This window comes from Varroa jacobsoni, unplaced genomic scaffold (genome assembly GCF_002532875.2).
Source record: "Varroa jacobsoni isolate VJ856 unplaced genomic scaffold, vjacob_1.0 scaffold_1361, whole genome shotgun sequence".
In the NCBI taxonomy this organism is placed as follows: domain Eukaryota; kingdom Metazoa; phylum Arthropoda; class Arachnida; order Mesostigmata; family Varroidae; genus Varroa; species Varroa jacobsoni.
The window spans coordinates 177095-191875 of record NW_019214263.1 but is presented as its reverse complement, the minus strand read 5'-3'; the positions used below and the strand labels follow the sequence as shown (position 1 = coordinate 191875).

Genomic DNA, 14781 nt, shown 5'->3' with positions numbered 1-14781 from the left:
TTAGCAGGATGTTTACGGTAATTTAATTAGCATTGGTACAACCTTTTGACGTTCGGTGACGGCTTCGCCAATCATCTTCTGCTGTAGTTCGCGCTTGATTCGGTCGAGCTCGTTCTTGTCCTTGTGTTTCTTAATAAGGAGTTTCATATCGTCTTTAGTCGATGTCTCTAGACGCTTCATAAGTTCAGCCACTTCCCTGACGATGAACAGAAGCAATGTTAAAACCTTAACTATACTGCGCTATAAAATATATAGACAAGATGATAGTTATGAAACAGAGTTTTTATTTTAAAATTTCCCATCAACTATGCGCATTTCGTGGTGCCAATACTTACTTGCAAAGCAAGAGTGTTGCTATTGCCTAGTACGCAACTTTATAAGGAGAGCACATAGACCTAGGTAAGGTGATTTCCACATTCATCAAAACATCAACGAAATACTTACTTTTTAACAAAAATAAATACGAACAAAGCAACAGCTAGATGGATTCAAGGTGCAGTAATTAGTAAGGTTGCCAGAGGAGACAGACTGACAGGGGTAGCTGTTAATGCCAGCAGCGACGTCAGCTCTCACAGCCTACATGGCCCCTAAAACAGAGAGGCTATCGCCAAGTTTGGGTTGTGAAAACTCCCGGAATAAAAGGGGCCGTCATCGTACGAGAACGATGGATTGACGAGGATAATAAGGTACTGAACTGCTATGAAGACGGCGTATAGCCGTGAGGATGGTGAACAGCCTAGTGATGAGGATGTCGAGGACGCTATACCGCCAGCACACTCCAGTTCGATAAACGTAGTTGCGTCGAGATAGCGAAGCCGCTAAAGTTGGCTGGAAGCAGCTACCTAGTAGCAACGGTAAACCCAACGGGTCAGACATAAAGGTAGCAAGTAACTACAAGTTTAAACATGGTTAATGCGGTTAGGAAATAAAAGCTTAAACTGCAAGCTGATGTATCGTCAGCGTACCGCATAGGGCTTAGTATTATAGACGGAATTTTATTAAGTTTGACGGAGTTTTGTCGAGATCAGAAACTGTGTAAAAAATCTTTGAAAGGAACCATAAACAGAGAAATAGCCTTTTTAACAACATGCAAAGGGACCTAACATAAGAAGTCATATCTCTACCCATAAGAACGGTGTTATAAACACAAATTTTCAATCAAAAGAAAACGGCTGGAAAAAAAATCTCGCACGTTTCCTAGTCACTCGTTGGATCTAATAATAAGTATAAACAATAGTTATCATTCCTTTATTTGTATATTTGTATATATTTATATATTAACTACACCAGAGTGTTGAATATTGATTTTCATTATAAATTTGCATAACATCAGCGACTATTGACTTATCGTATGGCACTCTGAAATTTATAGTATGCCGGCTTCTACCTTGGAAGTGCCTGATCTGTACTGGCTCTTTAGAACCTTGATCTGGCATTTAGACGGTTAGGGAAGATAAAAGCCAGTGCTATGTCACTTGGCACTTTTATCTGTATAGGTAATTTCATTAGCCGACGACCTTATTTCTACACCACGATACAACAAATAATCCACTAACATAAACTACCTAATTCAGCTTACTTATCATGTAGATCTTGAAGCTGTTGATTTTGTTGAGTTTGTGATAGAAGCATCGCTTTCTCCATTGCTGAAAATACCTGTGAAGGAAAATCACCTTTTTGGTTAAAAATCTTTTATTTTTCGAATTCTGTAATAACAATAATAATAATTATTATTATTATTATCATTAGGTACTAGCTTTATCTTTTGAGGCTATGCCTACGTTAGTTCTACTGTAATTCCATCTAAGACACGTTTAACATATATTTCTATTAAGTATATTTAAAGTGAAATCATAATACAACTCCTGTTTGATTTAAAATCCTTTCCCGTAAAAGTGACAAAATCAGAAAGAAAATATCTTAATTTGAGTTAAAACAGCTGAATTACTGTAGGCAACGTACCGCATCTGAATATTTTTGTTGAATCTGCATCTCGGTTTTATACTGCTCTCGTAAAATGGCAGCCACACTTTCTGCGTGGCTCCGTTGCATTTGCTCGATCTTAAGTCGCTGTTCTTCTGACGGACCGCCATCATTTCGTACGTGTCCACTGCGGGCGGATATTTCCAAACACCACGGCCAACGTTCAACGAATAGTAAAACAGATTACAGAAAATCAATATTGGTGAGACGCTTAACTAGCTTCTTTATACACACAATTTCATTGATAAATAATTCTATGAGACAAATACCAATTCCATTAGGTATGTAACCTAAAAATCCGATTAACAAGGTGTTAAATATTTTGCCAACAGAGTAACATTTTTTTTGTTTTTTCCTACATCCAGTGTCTTATATCATCTTGCTTGATGCATCCACAAGCTTCACTTTTTGCAGGAGCTTGCGGAAATTCTTTAGTAGTACCCTTAATGTGCATATGTTATAATGCTACCTTGTATATATAAATGAGCATATCCGTAGAGTGACTGCTTATCTTCACATTCGAATATCAGTTGTGTATAAATGCACTAAAAATAGTAACCCCTGCCGGCCGCGAAGACCTTTATATATTTGTTGTTTTTCATTTTATACGTGCTCCCAATAACTTAATGGTTTTATTTTTTAAGTTTTACCTTTTTAGCCCACATTCTTCCCTAAATCATTAATGGTATGTTGCGGGTAATTCACCGAAAAATTGTGACTCGTAGCTTTCCTTAATTAAGAACATACATTGAAGTTGTTTGGCGTAATAAGTTTGCAACACTGACCCTACATATAGACATTAAAAAAGAACAATCACACTTTTCACGACAGGAGCCTGTAGCCACCCATCAACTATCTACGTATACAAATTTTCAACAACGTTTACTAATGTATCGTCAATTGAAGGTTCTATATATATATATATATATATATATATATATATATATATATATTGCGCAGATTCCTAATAGCATTGACTTCCATCATACTTGTTATCAAGGGTCTAACAAATGCTTTTTTATAATGGAAAGTCGAGTTTTTGAGCTCTTTCATAATATCTATGGCTATAAAATGAACAAAATCAGAAAATGTTGACTCAGTATTTAGATATATGCATATTCCTCATGTTTCTGTGTTTCTAGTATTACATCCGGTGCCTACGTTTGGATTTGAATCTAGACAACAACCCCTCATGCCTACCTGAAGTATGTTTATCTTCATACCTAATAGTTCCGTAGCGTAGGTTTGTGTCTATCGTCATACACTAACGCACAACGTTTCAGTGAAGCCGTTCAAAATGACTTGAATGAAGCATATACTAAAATTTGTTACTGAGGTTATTTTTGAAATAAGGTATGTATCATATAGACTTCCTTGAAAGTTCTTGAGCTTTATGTTTACTGTATATTTTCACCTGATCTCTAGTTCACTGAGTTTGGGAGCATGATGAGCAAAAATGGAAATATTTTGCCGTTGTTGGCCTATTTAACAGAACACCTTTATGTAATTTTGATACCTATATAATACATATTCTCACGTATACCTACTTTTTTCACCATACGATCATAACACAGTGAACGCTTCTTTTGTACGAAATATGGAATCACTTCCCGTATGATGGTAAACATTGATCAGTTTTTATATGCAGTTTCTTCAGCTATTCCAAAACTAATACAAATAACGCAAATCGGAAATGGCAAAAATGTCGTTTTCATGCTGTTGTCTTTATATATAATGTAGCTTGGGATATCTAGCCATTATTTGCCAGGAGGTTTACATTTTCTGGAACCCTTCATACTTATCGATTGAGCATAACAGCTGTAAAAACAACAATTTAAGAAAGTAGCCTAAATAAGACTTGAATTTTTAATTTTTCATGCAATCATAGTCTTTCAAAGCCAACAATAAAAAGTACTTTTATTAATAATAATGTAATGTAATTACAGTTATTAAAACTAAAAAAAAAAAAGTCGTACTAATTGAATTCTTTAAAAGTATCTAATCGCAAGTCAGCTAATTCTAAGTAAGCCAAACGATTCTAGCGTTATGCTTCCGGGGATTCATATTTTATTAAAATTAAACGCTCTGGAAGATAAGTAAGCCTATGCGTAAACTCGTATGATCTCAACATCAAAATGACGTTTTAAATGCCCTTGTATTAAATGGAATGAAGCAAATTGTTTTGACTCTTTATCCATCGTTCATCTAGACGGAGCGAACTGTAAGCTAGACGACGAGATATTATTATAAGTGCGATTCAAAAACTTTTGGCAAGTCTATATTTGTTCAAAACTAATAGCACCCTTGAGTCGCATAGAAAATAAATTATAATTTTGCAAGGTGTCGCGCCAGTCCCGTTGGTGTAATATAGTGTAAAAGGAAATATATATTGAAGTAAAGACCGAGCTAGATATGTCATATACGAGAGTGAAACTTAATATAAATGTTCTTCAATTTCCATAGCTATTCTTTTTATGGTCGCGATCATAGCTAATCTTAGAACACCTTAGGGTATCAACTCCCTAATAAGAGACCTTTTAAAAAGAAGAGTAAAAGTTAGTCGGAAAACACAGTCAGTGACTGAAGTCTAAAAGTATTCCTATTTTCGGCTGATATAGCGTTAATTCGCTTCGTAAAACAGATTGCTTAAAAAATTGATGTTTTTGGCTACATAAATGTTCAACACTGCCGAATTTAACAAGTCGTAGAACTTCAATATGTGCTCTCTCGGGAGATATTCCGGAAGATTCAGTCAAAAAGGCAAGATTCGATTCAAACGTTTTTAGAATAGCCTAAATTTGGGACCTATTAAATGCAGAAAGTGGATCAAATACCCACACGTGGTACACTCGCATTGTTAAAGAAAACTGTAACTTTCGAACCACAAACAGAAAGCGAAATTTCCAATATGCAAAGAAGTTAATCAGAATAATAATTCCGATAGATAATAGACGAGGAACTTCTTTTGCACTTGCACCCAAATAGTGTTTCATCGGATTATAGAGGCAAACCTTCTAAATAGGATAAAAGTTCAAAATCCACTAAAAGTTTTACCACTTCCATGTATGTTTTCATCCTTCGGCAAAAAATTAATTTGTCGCTTTGGCTATGGAAGAAAAGCACGTAGAATAGAAAAAAAAATCGGAAAGTTCATCCGGTCTTTTTCAAAAAATGAACGAAAAAACTAAATGACTTTCTGACCGATCGAATCCCTTCACTAGATATATCCGCGGAGATTACTTGTGAATTAGTAGTATGCAGTTAAAGGCACCCTGGATAATTGATAATAATATCGATTATATTTAATGTTTACTATAGCCTATTGTCTTTTCCCGCGGGAATGAGCGATATGAGCGCTGTATACCGATGCACATGCACTGAATTTAAGTAACACAAACATTTCCCATCAAAGAAAGTATTTCTCTCTTTAAGTAGGTCACTTAACGACGTTTAATGTTATTGTATCCCAACAATGCCAGAGGGCCACATGTGAAGGTCGCAACGCTATGAGGCTGAACGCTTCTACCTTACGGTATTATAAGAGTAGTCAAAGGACTTAAAGGCTGGAAGTTAGAAGGCAGTTTAGGTCAAGCACCAAAAACAAAATTTTTAGTTTAGTCAGTTTCCGAACTCGAACAATTCGTCCAAATCGGTCGAAAATTTCAGGTCTACAAATCAGCCATTAATTTACAGCAGCGAAAATGGCTTTCTTCGAAAAGCGGACAGGATCAGCTGCAAGTTTTACCTCTTGAGCACCAGCACAAGCATTCTTAATTCAGGTCCAATCAAGATCATAAATAAGATATTGATTATCCAGAATGCATAAGTCGCTGTTTTTGGAGAATGTTTTTGAATATTTGAAACAGAGAGAAATAATTTTGCCAAGTGTAGTGGCAATTTTCGCTGCTGTTATTGTTACTCACACAACTATTTCGACTGACGTTTCTGATAAAGTAAGACTTACGGTATAAGTACATGCTATAAAGCTAAAAATTTAAGTATAATTCAAAGGCTTTGCAAATAGCTTGTTGTCGATTATAATTTGAACTTACTAAGAGAGGTTTCTAGGAAAACTAGAACTTACGAGGAAGACTAAATTTTACGGTTATCAAATAGGTGGAAACGAAAAAGGGACACTTTATTTTAAGGATATTCAGCCTGAGTTTTTATCGAAATTTGCTGTTCTTATCTAAATTGTCTATATGCACAAATTTGAACTGTACTTTACAGATGACCATACATGTGAAACAATGTTCATGGAATCAGAAACGTTTAGAAGCAAAAATAAAAATGTAATACTTACACGTCACCACATGACATCTTCTTCCCCAGACGCGCTGTGGTTTTTGCGACAAGTTTCATGCGTCCCGCTACAGATGCAACGGAAGCGCCTCCGCTTGCTGAATGTGGATGTTGTTGCAGATGTTGTTGTATACACTTCTCTTCTTTTTGTAGTTCCGATTCACGTTCACGATCTTTTAACTTCTCAAATTTTTTGCGCACTGCTAATAAATCTTTTTCCAATTTAGCAAGTACCTTTACCACTGGTTTAGTCTCCCTAATTTTTTCCAAACCCTGGGCGGTAACCTGGAAGAATATATAAAGAGCAAGAATTAACTGATTTTTTTAAGAGCACGAAACTACTGTGTGTATAGAGAAAGTAAGCGCGAACTCAGCACGAAATAGAACAATTGGATTTAGGTTAGCTGGATCCTTAAACACAAAACGCTTAGCCTTATAAACAGATTACATTAATTTTAACTATATAAGTGTTGTATAAATTGCATTTAGATAAACGATTTTTAACGCAGGCCGGTCCTTATCAATGACATCCATATGGAACTGTTGCTTGCTTGCTTTTATCGTTAATGCTACTAATCTCGATGTCCCGCGTTGTTTCTAGTGTGAGACACGTGTGATTTTTATCTTAAGTGAACTTGATCTAAATAAGATGTAAACAGATTTGTAGCCATGGCCCGGAGCAGTGCTTTGACATCGCCATTTAAACAAAGAATATCCATTATATTATAAAGTGTTTTCGCATGGAGCGAAGTATTGGCGACATAATAAGCCTCTTCTGTTGCCCTAAATCGATATTCTACGGCATTGCAAGCGAAGAAACAGCTGCAGAAGAAGCAACTACTAGTTCCGGCACAGCTGAATAAAAGATCAACAACAGGGGAAACTCTAGAGTTGGTCGGAGCCGTTGTGGAATTTATTTGAGTCAGCTTGTAAGTAGGAAGTATGGCTAGCATATCACGGACTATCAGCAAAAAAATGTATTTACGTGTTCTACAAACTGGATAGTTGACGTACGTCTTCCAGCAAAATAGTTCTACACTATTACTAGCTAGTTGATACAGCATCGCCTGTTCGAAAATATGCTGTGAAATAAACGCATATGATTTGTGAATGGCTTACATTTGAATTAACATTGTCAGGCGCGAGCCCAACAAGTCTCGGCTCTACCACGTTTCCGAGGGCACAATTTTTAACTTAGAATTCTCCTGTTCCACTTCTGATTTGTTAATTAGCCACTTGTGAACTTGAGCTTTGCACATGAATCTCTTTTGTTTATCATATCTCACTAATATTTTCCTTAAAAAACATAGATAAAGTTTCGTAGAAAGTTACAAAGAATGAAGCAGCATAATCCACCTGACTCGACTCAAGAAGCGAACCGGACGCTGAAGAAACACCTGCTTCGACCGCCACGTCATTTGAAAGACTCGTTGTTGCCTGCTGCTGTGGCTGAGAGCTTCCCATCGTGTCTTGTCGGAACAAAATCTAAGAACGGGAAAGCGGTAAGTTAGGTACGACACAGCATTTGTTCTTATAAAACCCAATAGAATCTCACACATGTGCTTAACTTGTGAAAAGTAAGAAAATTATGAACGAAATTCTACATAAGGCACAAGAACGGGAAAAATCTTGCTTTCGTCACAATTCCTAAAGTGATAGCGTGCACTGTATACCTTTCAAATAGTAGTTTTTTCTATATCTCTAAAACAAGATATATAGTTAGTTATCCTAGTTTCGCGCAATCGTAGAAAGCTGCTAGACAATTACTGAAAGTTTTGCGCGTCGTAGCATAACAGAGAGATTTCCCGAACATAATTATAATAACAATCATTTGCCTGTCCTAGTGGGACAAAATTTGTAGTTGTTGTTAGCGTTTTCGAGATCTCAGTACTAACTTTGTTTTTTCTTTATTCAAAATGTCCAGTTCTGCATTCAATATGCGTCCTAATTTTGAGCAAAAGATGCTTTCTTTACTTTTCGTTACAGTTTGTTGGTATTTTTCGGATTATCTGAGGTTCTTTGACATTCTGAGCTTTTGTTAGACCAATTCAACCTTCTTTAGAGCAGTTCTTTGCGCATTTCAAAGGCAGTTATCGTAAAATAAACCAAATGACTATTATTAGTAGACTGGCAATGGAGGATTGTTTCGCAGTATCCATCATACACTGAAGCTAAAATTTACGTAGCGCTAGAGATTCGAGCCCTTCTGTAATGTAGTTTGGATATGTTAGCGGCTTTTAGTGTGGCATTTAACTTTCAGCTCAAGCATATGATGATACTAGTAAGTTAACTTAGAACAACAGAGTTGGTACAACAACCCAGAGATTATACCTAAAAAATGTAGAATATTTTTATATATTCGCTCTTTATATATTTTTGCATTGTCTAAATTTGAAAAATGTAAAAAACGTTCTCTGCTAATGTTTCGTGTCCATATGCCAATAATTTAAGCACAAAACTTAGCAAAAAGGCAACTTAAACTGATAGCAGTTGGATGCGAACTACGATAGTTTATCAATCGGTAGCGGTCAAAATACCTTTGGAGCAAATAGAACGAACTTCAGGTTACAAAGTGAATTGCCTTAAGAAAAACAACATTTTTTTTTCGAGTCAACGTATCTATCGAATAGGATCAAGATGTCCATATCTCGGTAAAAGAAAGATCTAACTTCACCAAAAGATAATATTTGGTCGAAAAGTGTTTATTTTTCTTCCCATTTCAAAACAAATCGGAAAAACCGTATATGTCAACGTGTGGCGTACATCTGTCAGTATAAAGGGTTGACAGTCGATTAAAAAATATCCTTTTTCGAAACCCTTTTAGTCCAAAATGGAAACGGACGAAATAATGCACGAAGTTTCGCCTCTCTTCAAGGCCAAATTGTAGGGAGCTGTGCTGAAATTGACGAGATTTGGTTTCAGCCCTGTAATTGCTCTGTTACCTGGGGAGAAGGGTGCTTGGTTGGTGACTGGCAAGTTGTTCCATTGGCCGACTCATTAACTACGTTACGTTCAGCTAGGTTAGTTGCTGTAGGTATAGCGGTTGGGCCATCGCGAGATATGGAATGTATAGCTCCTGGTCCATGCGCACTATATTCTACACTTGAAGCAGGTGAGTGATCCCGTGCACCCTCTAACGACACCTGCAACGATGAAAAACAGCAGCGATGGCATTACTTTTTTTTTATTTATAGCCCCCTATTCTATTCAGTGAAGAAACAAACATATATTCTGCGTCATATGAGATAAATTACACTCTAGACGCTAACACTCGATTCCAATTCGACGTTTGTTCATATCATGGCCAATTTAGGTTCAATATTTACATTGGGTCTACTTTGATAATTCTAAAATATTCAACAGATCCTATAATTAACAAAACGAGGCTCGTGTTGATAATTGTAGGGCCATCCAATTTGCAGACTGCTAAACTTTTTCGCCGTAATCAAATGCTCGGATTTATAGATAGGAAATTAACTAAGAAACTAGACACCATAAACTGAAATAAAAAATTCTAAAAATTTCTACTTAGACAATTATGATTATCCAGCAACTCGAGTCTTTTATTTTCGATATTGTTAGATATCAGTGAATGAACTACAAGCTGTATATCGACTTAACATTGCGTAGGTACCGTAAGTTAGTTGAAAAACAACTAAGCTAAGTTACCCAACTGGTTTCAAATATTTAGACCGATTAATGGGACGGCAGCTTCCACGGCGTGTTAGATTCAAGACTGAAACAATGTTGTGTTTGTTGAAAGGACAGAAAAAATACTAACGTGGAAGACTTGAAAACAGTTCGATTCTTCAAAAATTTGTTAAAGATTCTTTAAGAAAACGTTTTAACTTAAGCCCCTTTTGAAATTGTAGCACTCGATAGGCTAAACCTATCCTACTCCGATTAATCGGAAGCATTTAAGCCTCAAAACATCTCTGTTTACCTCTAAGGATCGTATTAGAAGATTTTTAATCTAATTATAGGCATCCGGCGCCTCTTTTACCAAACTTAGGCAGACACCTCATAAATTCGTTTTCTGGAATTACTATGTTTCTACAAGACACAAGTAGGAACTCGCCTGCATCGTGTGGTGCGATCGTTCCGGTAGGATGCTATTATTACTCCCCGGTCTTGCCAAAAAATCGGAAGTGTCGGCGGTCAATTTTTGCTCCGTCGTGGAACTATCTTCCGCAGGTTCATCGTCATCTCCTCCAGTGAGTGCCAACAGTTGGGTGGCATGCTTCTCTATCCGCGACTGATATCGGATGGGGTTAGCCAGGGCATCTGCGAGCTCGGAAAGCCCATCCGGTACGTAATCTGTAATTGTGATATATGGCCGTCACCACTCATAGTTATACGTAATCCCTACATTGATGATATAGATTTTTCCAATATAATGGTAACAGTACAAAAACTCATTTATTTAAGCATAATTGAGGTTATATTTAAGTTATTTATAGATTGTTTATATAAAATACTTAGGAGTTAAACTAAACATTTGATTTACTTGCTTTTTTACGCAGTTGGTAAAACAAGCTGCCAAATTAAGGATAGCAGTAGCGTGTATGATATACGTAGCACAGAGCTTTGGCATATACGACTAAATATAGTATGGTATTGTGCAAAATGCCCTATGTTAACAGTACAAATATGGAAAGTATGAAAAAATTATATACCGTAAGCTTACTGCACAGAAATGACCGAGTAGTATCTTAGGCAAGTTCTTAAGGATAACTCTGGGCTGGCTAAAGCAGTACATACATTAGAGTATTATAAGAGAGCTTATTCTGGGGATAAAATAATGTGAGAATTTATTTACTCTTAAATGAGCAGTGCGGCCGGGAGAAGAGGTGACTAAATGAATTAGAGAAACTGGACAAGAGGCAGAACGCAAATAAGAAGTGGTATAATAGCTATGTAAAAAATTTCAATATATGTATAATCATAGTTTTACTAAAAGCCAATTGTAAAGCAAAAAATACAAGCGAATGAACGCTCTACAAGCCAACTTATACATGATCCGCAACATTCTTGCGAATGGTACTCAGAACTGAGCTTTTTTATTGAATTCGTATGCTTGGCTTACAGTCACCACCATTGTCCGCTGCAGACGTTTCACAACAGTGTTATGTAAACTGTAGAAACGTGTATCGAAGTATTTAATAGTTGATCCCGTTGGTCAAAGCTCTTTTCTTGCTTAATCAGACTCAACAGATGCTATATTGTTGTATCGCGTAGCGGCTTCATCTTATACACCTATTTTTTTTTCATACCGGCTTGAAGTGTGAAATTTCACACGAATCTTTTAACAGGTAAACAACTACAAAGTATGAAATTATAGATACGGAGGGAGCCATAATCGAAAACATGTGCTTTGGAAGAGCTCTCAGTGTTTTTAAGATAAACTTCTAGAAGTCACAGAGCGTACCGTAGATAACGCCAGTGCATCCCCCAGCATTATGCGCTACCTTTGAAACAAACTCCCAATTTGTCTCATTTCAATCGATTGCACTACAAGTGTCTTTAGAGCTTAGTAAAAATAAAAGTAACATAACTTATTTTTATTTCTAAGTAGTTTTTTAATATTCTTATTTTATTACTTCAAAACACATAAACCTATTAAAGTTATATATGAGCGGTTGCAAAAACATCCGTTGTTAAGCAGATCTGAATAACTGGCAGATATGCAAATACGAAAAAAATATAAATCTAAAAAATCTAAAAATATAATCTACATAAACACGCACATATCCTATGGGCAATACCTCTAACTGTAATGTGGACGAAGAGCGTAGGCAGCGTCAAGGGCTGCCCCGCCTCGTTCCTTAGAGAGATGTGCCGGTAGCCCGGGCGTAACCCCACCACGGGCAGCACGCGGTGACCAAGAAAACGGCCATTTTCTTCACACACCTGAACGCGAATCACAGCCAGATCCGGCAGAACTACCTGAAATGATGAACAATTTCAGCGGCTACTTGTTAATTACATATGATACAAAAAGTCAAATATCACTAAAACTACCTATATACCCGAACGACATAGCTACTGCTTGTTTTGGCTAGAAAATGGGCATTTCGTAATTCTAGATAATGTTATAAGTGGTTGTAGACGAGGAAATAGCTGATGTGTCACCGAATGTGTTATTTTAGGCTATCTGCTGAGCGAGTGCAGCATGACTATTTTTAGGGTTGCAATGTTGAGGGCAAAAAATCAATAAAGAAGTCAATGATAATGGGTAAAGTTTTTTTTTTTTTAATTTCCCTAGCATAGATAACAGGAGTACAGCTAAGACGATAGATAACTGTATCGCCTACGATATTGGCTCAGAGATTACTGTTTACTGAGGTTATATAGTAGACGGTCTTTTTAAAGATGGCCTTTTAGATGCCGTTTCTCACTAAACCACAATTTTACTCCATTCAACTGGCCATCTGGATGAGCAGATGTTCGCGGACCATTGCCTTGCGGTTCTGGGTGGCCAATTTAGCTTAACCATAATCGAAATTTTCGCTTGATCCTTCAGGTCGGCAATTAACATAAAGGATTTTCGAATAAACCAATTCACAGGTGAGCCTTGTCTAGAGCGATGCAGGAACGCGGATTTGCAGGACATAACAAGGACTTGCTACCTACACTTGTTTCTAGAAAATTTAGCCTTGAGTATTTTAAATCCGCCTTAAACTAATGAAAACCTCTTTACCCTTACTACAGCGTCGTAAGGGGACGGATAAGATATGCATACTACGTGAGAAAAAAACCCCCAGGTTAACGTGAGAAATTAAAAACCGTACTTCGACGCGCAACTCCTTAATGACCTTATCTAGTAATTTCTTAAACCACCATCATTTCTTCGATAGTTGGAATGGAACGCTGAGTGTAATCATAATGACAAAGTTTTTTGTGTGTCTGAAAATCACGCAATGGGTCGAGGTATCGCATCGGTTTTAAATAATCAAAGTAATTATATAAACTTCCGAAAGCCAATAGTAATACCGTCTATTGACCAAACTTTTACACACTCTGTGAGCTCTTTTTTACTTACGCGCTTTTATCTATTCAAATATGTGTCAAAGAGTACGGTATGGCTTAAAGCTACATACAGTTAAGAAAACTAGCTCCTCCTATAATAAAAATTACCAAATATCATTCGTTATTGTACTCGTAAAGCTTGCTGAGCTTTACAATGATGACATTTTAGACTATAATAATTCTGTCGCTACGGATTTCCGAGCAGCGTAACAGTATTTTCAGATGTACCATTGTCGAATTCGAGCGAATGTCCGTCACGATTTCTGATAATTTGCTGCCGAGCTCAATCAGGTTATGACAAAGCAGTAAATTGTTGTCTCTGAACGCATTGTTCTATAGAAATTTAGTGTATCGGCTCAAAGCACAATCGCAATTAGGTAGAGCTGTATTATGACTTGTGATATAGTTAAGGTCCTGCATTGCTGCGATATATCCAATATTGCGAAGTTCGATTAGTCAGTGCCTCTGTCCAGATCTTGGGTGGGACATGGAGTAATATTTGAAGCCAATACTTTTAGTTTATCTGCACGCTTTTGCAGTATAGTGACAGACCAATGAGGCAATTACTGCAACTATGAAGCTATTATAAGACAGTACAAGTTCTACTTTGCCCAACCCAATTAACCCCAATTAACAAAGCCACAAACAGTTAATACGATCGATTGGGAAGCTTTACAGTAGATTATTACATTGAACAAGAATGGCGATACGAAAGAAAATTACATCGTGGATTGCGCAGTCGCATTTGCAGCTGAATAACATTAAATTGTCAAAAGAGTTGTGAAAGATTAAGTTAAATCTATCGTCTGAAACCTTTTTGCAACTCGGAACGGGTGTGCTCGTCTAGCTGCTATGAGCTACTGCGCTTAGCTCTCCAATACTTGAAGGCAATAAGTAGTGTGTGAATCAATTTTCTGAGGGTTAATAAAAAACAAAAAAAAATCGACAACGACATACCTTTTTGAAAATAAATGGCTCCTCATTGTACACGGGGTTGATACCGTTTGCCGGAACTGTTCGCGTTCGGAATCTCCGTCTAACTGTGTCTGCGGGTAGGCCGTACATGTCTACTTCAACATACGTACCTACTCGTTTTTCAGTTAGGAATTGCCCTGGATATATAAGTCAACGGAACATACAATGTTATAAATAGGTAAACGCTTGAAAACAGACTGAGATTTACTCATGTAAATCTTACTGACTTTTGAAATGTAACCAGTAGCCTCTAGGAGTTTTTGGAGGCCGCACTTCTCAAGGAATTAAAGTACTTTTTGTGCACATAAATAAATAAATCAATTTATCTTTCGTGTATACCCAAACTGCAAAAAAAGGGTGCCTTTCTTGGTCAAGGATCTACGTTTGCTTGCAGAACTTTTTAGCAACAACCAGTGTTGGCGACCTTAATACCCCCGAGCAAATCGTGTACCGCCAATCTTAATTCTTGTTTGGACTTTGATGACAACGCCA

The 14781-nt window shown here is 36.9% G+C and overlaps 1 protein-coding gene across 2 annotated transcripts in view; it reads right to left on the bottom strand.

The window, feature by feature from the left end:
* Plc21C (Phospholipase C at 21C) overlaps positions 1-14781 on the bottom strand; it is an 88718-nt gene that overhangs the window by 7902 nt on the left and 66035 nt on the right. For both annotated transcript variants that reach the window (XM_086972002.1, XM_022848598.2), the window contains exons 16-24: positions 14272-14426; positions 12051-12231; positions 10364-10602; positions 9228-9428; positions 7642-7770; positions 6287-6570; positions 1963-2110; positions 1580-1656; positions 43-196 (exon numbers count right to left, since the gene is read on the bottom strand). In XM_086972002.1, the coding sequence (XP_086828128.1) occupies positions 43-196; positions 1580-1656; positions 1963-2110; positions 6287-6570; positions 7642-7770; positions 9228-9428; positions 10364-10602; positions 12051-12231; positions 14272-14426 (1568 nt within the window). The remainder of the gene's footprint in view (positions 1-42; positions 197-1579; positions 1657-1962; positions 2111-6286; positions 6571-7641; positions 7771-9227; positions 9429-10363; positions 10603-12050; positions 12232-14271; positions 14427-14781) is intronic.